We start from the raw sequence: 9,027 nt of genomic DNA, 5'->3' as shown, positions 1-9,027 counted from the left end.
GGGTATGGCTTGTTACAGCATTCTTCAAATGCTTTTCTTATATTTAAAAAAAGAAAAAGAAAATATTCAGAAAAAAACAATTAATGGCTTGTTAATATTTATCTGTTGGCTGATTGCTTCATTTATTGGTGCAAAAAATCAATGTATGCACTGTAAGCTGATGATTCACAAACAAAAAGCAAGCACATGCATAAGCCCGAATTCAATAGTTTTTTAATTTAACCATGATAACATTCACTAAATGTCAGATACTATGACAAAAAGTTGAACTTTGAAACAATGCTTAAAAACAATGATCTTAAATTACTCAAATATAAAAGAATTTTTTACATTGTAAAGGGCAATTTTGGTAATCAATCAATTTTGGTAATCAGCTTATCTGTATTATTTTGTCACACTGTATGTCAGCAGAATAGAACAAAATCTAATTGTATGGTAATTGTTTGTGTACAGTATCAGACAGAGGGTGCATGGTCACATGCAGTCAAATCCATGTTGAACATATACAGTGTGTATGCCTTTCTATTTTAACATGTGAACAATATATATACACCCAAGGATTTACTATGTCAGATGATTTTATGTAAGTACTTGTCTGTTAAGACTTACCATTTACTGTATATACATCAAGAAATTTAAGATGCTTTGAAAAACAGCCAAATAATGCATCAATGCCTTCATGCGTATGGCCAACTGGTAGAAAGTTGCCCTTTATCTGAAAAATTAAAGGTTACATGCAATATTACTTTAACTTGTATATATACTGTATGAAACATAATTGAGATTCCTGTTGTGAAAAATTACTCCTTTGAAAACTTGTACATTATTAGTACAAGTACAAAAAAGCACACATGATCTAATTTGATCATTAGCTCAAGGTATTTTCTAAGCTTCACATACATTTTAGCTGCAATAATAAAGATATTGTTATTTTGAACCCACTAGACTATCAATCACTCATTACAGCACCAGGCAAAACTTCAAAAAACATATAGATGGGCCCACCTACAGTAAACCCTTTGTGGCTGTGACTAAATTGTATGGCTTTGTTTTAAAGGTATCTCATATTCGTATTTTAACTATACCTTGTCAAACACCGACCATTCCACCAAAAGAGATAATAAAGTTAAAACATATTTGTTTTTGTTTTCACGCCAGCAGTTGTCCAGTTGGAGATTAAGTATGGGTGGTAAACCATAGCGATCATTGAACAGTGCAAGAAGTTTGATGAGAATGTTCATTGTTAGATTGCTGTCATGTTTCCATTGAAAAAGGTCAAACATACCATGGAATAATTTTCCCATGGGACACAACCCACTAAGATCAGCTTACACCCTTCTAAGTTTTTAAATGTTTTCCGTTATTATGATTTTTGTCGCTAATTAGTATAAACGTTTTTATTGGTTGAGTTTTGAACCTTTTAACAATGAAAAATTCCTCAGTTACCTACGGCTTTGTGTTCTCGAACGCTGATTCGTTGAGCCGCGAAGACGCTATCACCTTGTATGACGCTATCACCTTGTATGACGCCAGAAAACCTTGCCAAAATATACTCTATTTCCTCTGCCAAAGACACCAGCAGTTTTGTTCAGCAAGGTTTATTCAGCAGTCAACAAACAGTATTTAAAAAAATGCCTTCTTTCAAATGGTCAATTCGAGTAAATGAGGACAAAGCGTACGTGTTTGTCAACGGTATTCGGCCATCCAAAAATAGTGTAGAATATTCGCATGTTCTGCGCGCTGAAGTGGGAAAATTTAAGAATCGCGTGGCTGTAAAGGTATGATTTTTAATTTTTTGAGTTTCTCACTGTGATTAATATAAAGATAATATATATATTAAAGGGTATAAAGGGTAAATATGGTATTATATACTGTGGTATTGGTCTCTACCTGCTGAAATGAGATGCTGCGTGCACCAGCGACCTTTTGAGTCCTAGTTTTATATGTTTGTTGTAACGAATTAATAACCATATTGGCACTAGTTGTATAAAAATACAGTAAGCGATTTTTAAAATACTTTCCCCCACTCACTATAGTCCAGCGCCTAACTGCGCTTTCTGGGGTGTCATTGCCTTGAAAAAATCTGATACCTTCAATATCTGATATAGTTTAACTACAAGTAAAATCTCCTACCGAGGTTCACTTAGCTTTCGTTTAGCGTTCACAAGTCATATACCAAAACGCACGCCGTAACATAATCGCATGAAATTTAAATTTCATTATGAAGTATACACCCATCAAAATTAATATGGCTAAAGCCAAGGTTTAGTAATAATGGACTGTTATAGTTTATAAAACTCCATATTGAGAGCAGTCTGACTGAAATATAAAGTTTTATAGTTTTACAATGTTTAGCAGATTTCTATCTTGAGGTTGCAAAGTATAAATGATAGAATTCTGACAGTCTATGATAATGCTCGTGCTAGCTTTTCTAAAACAAGGAATGGCGCCTCGGCCCTCAGAAACCACCTATTTTACGACGGGGCGATAATGATTCGAGTTTGAGACTATAAGTGCATGACTGGCATGCCTTTAATTGATCAGGGCGTATATAAGATAGGGCCATAGATTAAAAAATGAATGATAGGGCGGTGAAACGGTGATTTGGGCCCTGATCTACGTATGATGCGTGGGACCCCTGAACTGATCTCGCTAATCTCGCTGACCTCGCGCGACCTCATGTCGTCTGAACAGTCTTATATTATGACAAGGTACGTCATAGCGCGAGGTCAGCGAGATCAGTTCTGGGCCGCCTATGGATAAACAAATATCCATTTCTACATTTAAGCCTTAAAATAACACAAATAGCTTTCGGTTAGTTGGAATTTTACATGCGTAAATTCTACGTCGTGAAAGATTAGTGATTAAAGTTTTAGGAAAATGATTCAGTGTTAAACACAAAGTCAGCTTTTTTAAAATTAATTTAAAACCCTTGGTCCAAGGGTTGGAAACTTAGTCCTAGCATTTGTCCCTGTAAAATTTTTACACAGAAATATTGCTAGTGTGTTATAAACTGGGTACTACACAATGAATGAGCGCGTTATGGATGATAGTTTCACCTATTATGCTTCAAATAATGATGCCAGCTATCCGTACTATATTAATACTGTATTTTGATTGATTCTATGTAAAAATTATTATTTTATTCATATTTTATAGTTGATTTTCGTTCGAGGGGCAGATGGCAAAAGAGAACACTGTTTCTTCTCCACAGGGAAATATGACTGGTCAGCAAGCAATGGGCTTTTCCGCGAAATTGTTGCGACTGAAAATGAGCAACAATGGGCTGCAAAATGCAATGAAGCCATTGAAAAGTTAGAAAAGCAAGATTGCGCTAATGATGGTCAAGATCAACAAAATCAAGGTGGATCCAAGGATTCCGAGCCTGTTTTAATCACTAATGAAGATGAAGCTATAAATTTAAAAAGGGGATCTTCATCTCTTGTGGAACAGCTGAGTACTCCTCTAACCAAGAAAAAGTGTCAAGATGAAGAGGCCAAAGAATTACAATACCAAACAAGAGCAAAAGAATGCGAAGTTGGTATGTAGAAATTAAATATATACATATGATATTTTTTGTTGAACCACTAAACCACAATGAATGTTAATTAATTTTTTACAGAAATTATCAAGTTTAAATTAAGGCTTAAATTATCAAGTCATTTTCTTAATTAAAATCCCTGCTACACAATTACTTCTTTCAATGACCAGCTTTTTTTGCCCAATGGTTTCCTTTTTACCATTCTAGCTTACTCAAGTTGTATAAGTGCACCTTCATTTGGCAGTAATATCATGCATGTCTTTTCATAACTTTGAATAGATGAGCAATTCTATGTTCCGGTTGGCAATATTGAACTACCTCCAGCAGACAGAATGATCAGGAAAGTGGATGAAATATTTTTGGCCCAATTAAAGGAAATATGGAAAGTAACCCCAATGGCTCATATGAACCTCTTTACTTGTTGGTAAAAGGTCTGAACAGAAAGGAGAACTTTCAAAATCAGATGTCAGCAGCTATCAGTATGAGGTACTTGGTGGTACGCATAACTTGTTGGCAACAAAGCAACTTTTAGAGAAGCACCCTGATAGTGAAGAGAGTATAAGGGAAGATATGCAAGAATATTTGTTGGTTAACAAATTTTGAAGCTTTATGGCTGGCGTCAAGGCATAATAAGACTGGGTGTTTCCGTCATGAAATGACATTCAAAGATGAGGCAAGTTCTGTAGAAAGGCAATTCTAATATTGTTAAATATTAAGAGGGAGTGGTTGTTTGTTATAGTTTAACAGTCAGTCAACAAGTTACTTAAGGAACCCATTAGTGTCACAGTAGTAATGAGTACCCAACTTCTTAACTTATTCAACTTTGCTTTGTCAAATACCAGAAATTTTTCTCAAGTACATACCAAAATTGTCAATGGTAAATTATTGGTTATAGTGGTCTGAGTTACTTACGATAATAATTAGCAGTAATCTGCCACAGGCAATTGCAGTAGAAACTACCAAATTATTAATTGCAGCAGCAATCATTTGGGTGATTTACCAGTCAGTGGGTTAAAAAAGCTGTGATCACAAACATTTTTTTATTCTGCTGTAGGTGGAAGTTGCTCACAGGCAGTTGGAGATCATTGGTACAAAAAATGAGAACAATGATTTAGTTCCTAGTCAGCAATGGAGAGACAGATGTTCCCACATATTAGGAAAGACAGTGAGTAAACTTTTTAGTTTATTTAATTTGTAATATATTGTGAACACCAGGTGATTTTGCTTGCCAGTGAAAGTCTTGCCACCAGTGAATGGGTTATCAAAAGAAAGCAGATGTAATTATAGTCTGTACTAAACCTAAACCTGTTTAATGAAATAATTTTAAATTAACTTGCTGATCAATAAAGCACTTACACTGAGTAATTAATATTCTTGTTAAATGTTGTACTTTTTTTAGAAGAAAAATCTTTCTGATGTATTTCTTGTTGCTGCTCTCCCAGAAGATGGTTATCAGTCATTCCTTGAGATGTGCCGAAAATATGAAAAAGGTCTTCTTAAAGACCAGCGAGCAATGGCAAAGGACCTACAAGAAAAGCCGAGGTTCAAGCCATCATACATCAAATGCTTATTTGGCCTCGACGTTTCAGATCGTGTTACTCTGTTGGGTCAGGTATCTGTTAAAAATTTTATTTACTAATTAACCACTTAGTTTATTAAAATATAATTGTGCCCTTTAAATTAAATCCAATCATCTTTCTAAATCTGTTGTTTTTTTTTAGGTTGCTGACCAAAGTAACAGTCTGGATGAACTGAAATTATTGTGCAAGGAGTGCAAAGTACTGAAGCCTGTCCAAAAAGTGATTTCTTCATTTCTTGGATGTAAATGGGAATTGCTTAGTGCAAAATTGGGAGAGAAAGTCAGCGTTGACCAGTTAAGGAAATTTACAGTAAGTATACAGTATGTATATGTATTGTATCAGGCAGTTTGATATTTTGATCCAGGTTTGTAGAATGGAAAATATCCGCTCTTCTCTCTATGCTGAGGTTGAGTATTTGAACTGACTTCTAAATTAATAATTCAAACTACTAGAAACATTTCAAACTACTAGTAGCTTGAAAATAAACATTAAATCAGCCCTGCTACATGTTCCTTGGGAGATTTCAATTTTCAATTCTGCTACCTATTTGATGACCATTTTAGTCTGCAAATATTTTCCTGTGTTTCGCACATTCAGTAGAGCTGTGTTTCTATTTACTAGGGAAAAGATGAAACCAGCCTTATTTTCAGACAATACTTGGAATATCTGCAAAAGAGTCTGACCATCGAGGAATCAGACCAGCCACTAGTTGTATCACCCAATGTATTTCTGATGGACCAGGGAACAAGGGGCGTTGTCCACATGTGTGTTGACCCACTGGGACTGCAGCAAGGGTCATACGGGCAAGAAAAAGGATTTTCATTAGCCTTATGTAAGCTTTCACCACATCAGGTACAGTATAGTGATGTAACATTGACCTAATGCACCAATAGTACTGTATATGTACAACTGTGATAATTGTGAAAAAGGTGTATACTGAACATACTTTCTTTTTCACAATGATTTTTTTAGAAAATGATGTGACAACATTTGCTGCAGGTTTGCTGGACCTAGTGGACCGTTTAAATTTTGGTGTGTGCCACATTTTCAACGTAGCAATAATGGGGGATATCCATCAATTAATGGAAATAAAAAATGGATCGAGGAACACCGTGGAATCTGCGAACTTGGTTTCGCATGTGTTAAAGGAGTTAAACCATCAGGTATATATTAGCATATTAACGGGCAATGTATTCATGTTTAAAATAGTAAGATTTTAATGTTCACGTTTACGGCAAAGGGATAACCGTGTCTGTCGTAGAGAATTTATGCCTCAATTTTAATTCGCAAATGCCCGAAGCTCTATCATCTAATAATTGGCCCCAAAATACTATCTTCAATAGTTTGTCGATTGCAGCTAGCCGCATGTCTGGTGTAATTGTCAATCGTAAGGTCCTTAATCACTTTGTTTAATCCACCTTTTGGGTTTCTGCTCACCATAGATTATTTTGTTAAAACAGCATCCTGGTATTTTCTAGAGGTTCTTGCGATGCAATGTTTTTATTTTATTTTTGTAACAAAATTTAGTTAAACTTGTCTGCGTTTGTTATTTCTGCCATTCAACTGTAAAATTAGAAGTTCAAATTCACGTACACTCGAAAATACGTCAAATTTACACGCATAAAAGCATACCTACTGTAAACTGTAACCGTATTTTGCAATGCATACAACAAAATTAACTTACGCATTGTTCCTGCATTTTACAGGTCCTAGCCTTGGTATGGTACGGGCTGTAGAGGGGTTTCTCCTCTACCATGCGGCGCCTGGGCAACGGCTGCTGCAAGATCATTTTAATTTCACTGCCTGCACTGAGAATTTTAATATTGTAAGTCAAGAGCACAAGGAGTTGGAGGTGTGGCATTCTGTAGTTGAAATGTTCAGTAGACCAGGCGATTGGATTCTTGACATGAATACGCCACAAGGTATGCAATTATACCAGTACTGATGAAATACTAATAATTTTATTATGCACTGTTCACATTGTTGCTGCCGACTAGTTACAATGAATTATCTGGAAACAACAGGTGTAATCGTGTTGTTAATCGTTGATACAAAAAAATAATTTAACTTAACCGCTTTTACTGTGAAGTTTCACTTTACACTGTTCTGATAGGTGGCGGATTCAAAGGACATAGTCAATCGTCTAGTCAGTGGTGAAGGTCATTTCTGTTCGTAGTGGTTTATTCAACTATCTCAGCGCTTTGAACTTTATTTAGAAAATTTCTTTTGTCTTATTTAAATGTTAATTAGGCTTTTCGTCAAGTTGACAAAAATTTCGAGAAACTTTCTTGTTAATGCAAAATTGAAACCGTTCAATATGGGAGCTAAAATGATAAGGTTGATTAGCTGTGTCCCATTATGCAACTTTACACTATCATTGGATCACTAGCTTTCTTCCTTCAGTTTATTCACCTATTCGCGCAGCATAATTTAAAGTAGTTTCCCGTAAAAAACATAATTAAATGTTATGCAGTATAACATTCCAACTAAATTGATCTATTTTTGTGACTGTTTCAGTTGCTGGAGCTGCTGCAGCCATGAAGGAAGGCAGGAATGTTTTATGCTTAACACCAAATGAAGAAGAAGCAAGGAACGTATTGCGCAAAATTTTGTGATTTGAAAAACTAATTATATATAATTCTATATACATGCATGATTCTTTGCATTTGACTTTAGTATTTTGGTTGTGATATGAAGGTCTGCAGGTAAACTAAATTTTGGCAGACTCAAGTCGCTTTAGGTTCTGGAATTCAGCTGCCCAATTTTTCACTGGTCGGTTTCGCTGCATGCATTGTCGGTTGATAAATAAGATTTTGACAGAATCAAGCCGTTTTAGGTGTCTGCTGTTGAAAACCCATAAAACGTTGATCGCGGACTAAAATTTGGCTCTAAAATCTCATCTCTGCTTAGATATGTTTGATTTATGAATTATGCACATATGATTTAAACAAACAGTCAAACCAATATTTTTCTGAAATTGGGCTACACTCTGAAAAAGTGCTTTTTATTTCAGTACACGATCGGTGACAGTACAAACTGAAATTCAGCCTTTAATCTCGGTTCATTTAATTGTTTATATCAGATTTGTGACAAACTCACGCCGTTTATGGCGTCTGAAATTTAGCTTCTCAGTTTATCGCTTGTCGGTTAACATAAGATTTTGAATTTTTGGCAGGCTGAAACCATTTTAGGTGTCTGAAATTCAGATACCTTATTCATCTCAGGTCGGTTAAAATATACGATTTTGGCAGACTCAAACCGTTTAGGTGTCTGAAATTCAGATACCTTATTCATCTCAGGTCGGTTAAATATAAGATTTTGGCAGACTCAAACCGTTTAGGTGTCTGAAATTCAGCTTAATTTATCTCAGGTTGGTTAATTAAAATATTTTGAATTTTGGCAGACTCAGACCGTTTTAGGTGTCTGAAATTCAGATACCTTGTTTATCTCAGGTCGGTTAAAATATGCCATTTTAGCAGAATCAAACCGTTTTAGGTGTCTGAAATTCAGCTTCCAAATTTATCGCTTGTCGGTTAACATTAAAATATTTTGAATTTTGGCAGACTCAAACCATTTTAGGTGTCTGAAATTCAGACACCCTATTTATCTCAGGTCGGTTAATATACACGATCTTGGCAGATTAGAGCCGTTTTAGATGTCTGAAATTCAGCTTCCCCATTTATCATTTGTCGGTAATATATAAGATTTTGGCAAACTCAGATTTGTTTTAGGTGTCTGAAATTCAGATACCTTATTTATCTCAGGTCGCAGTTGATAGAATGATGTCTCGTTTAGTTCAATACGTTGTTTTTGGCAGAGTCCCTAAAAACTGTCTGCAAAAAACGCCAATTTGATTTCATAAATTAAAATCTTTGAATTTTTGTTTTTTTTCATCAATTTTGCGGA

General features: G+C 35.2%; 1 protein-coding gene and 1 long non-coding RNA gene across 2 annotated transcripts; both read left to right on the top strand.

Moving 5' to 3' along the window:
* Nucleotides 1-1,581: 1,581 nt before the first annotated feature.
* LOC114539297 lies at nucleotides 1,582-3,969 on the top strand. Its single transcript, XM_028559923.1, has 3 exons — nucleotides 1,582-1,778; nucleotides 3,160-3,541; nucleotides 3,821-3,969. The coding sequence occupies exons 1-3, from the start codon at nucleotides 1,632-1,634 to the stop codon at nucleotides 3,967-3,969; spliced, it is 678 nt and encodes a 225-aa protein (XP_028415724.1). The 5' UTR covers nucleotides 1,582-1,631.
* Nucleotides 3,970-5,254: 1,285 nt separating this feature from the next.
* On the top strand, nucleotides 5,255-6,959 carry LOC114539286. The gene is made up of 4 exons (XR_003688866.1): nucleotides 5,255-5,430; nucleotides 5,743-5,973; nucleotides 6,121-6,284; nucleotides 6,828-6,959. It is a non-coding gene; the product is annotated as an uncharacterized LOC114539286 (long non-coding RNA).
* The last annotated feature ends 2,068 nt before the right edge of the window (nucleotides 6,960-9,027 follow it).

The sequence above is a fragment of the Dendronephthya gigantea genome, unplaced genomic scaffold (assembly GCF_004324835.1).
Source record: "Dendronephthya gigantea isolate DGI-Jeju-01 unplaced genomic scaffold, DenGig_1.0 000198F, whole genome shotgun sequence".
NCBI lineage: Eukaryota > Metazoa > Cnidaria > Anthozoa > Malacalcyonacea > Nephtheidae > Dendronephthya > Dendronephthya gigantea.
The sequence above is the reverse complement of the archived record's forward strand: the minus strand, read 5'-3'. Positions and strand labels throughout refer to the sequence as shown.

Bases quoted from the DNA above. Each gene is read 5' to 3' on its own strand.
- LOC114539297 (XM_028559923.1), top strand. From the start codon at position 1,632: ATGCCTTCTTTCAAATGGTCAATTCGAGTAAATGAGGACAAAGCGTAC. The intron at 1,779-3,159 runs GTATGATTTTTA...CATATTTTATAG, and splicing joins AGAATCGCGTGGCTGTAAAG to TTGATTTTCGTTCGAGGGGC. The intron at 3,542-3,820 runs GTATGTAGAAAT...AACTTTGAATAG, and splicing joins AGCAAAAGAATGCGAAGTTG to ATGAGCAATTCTATGTTCCG.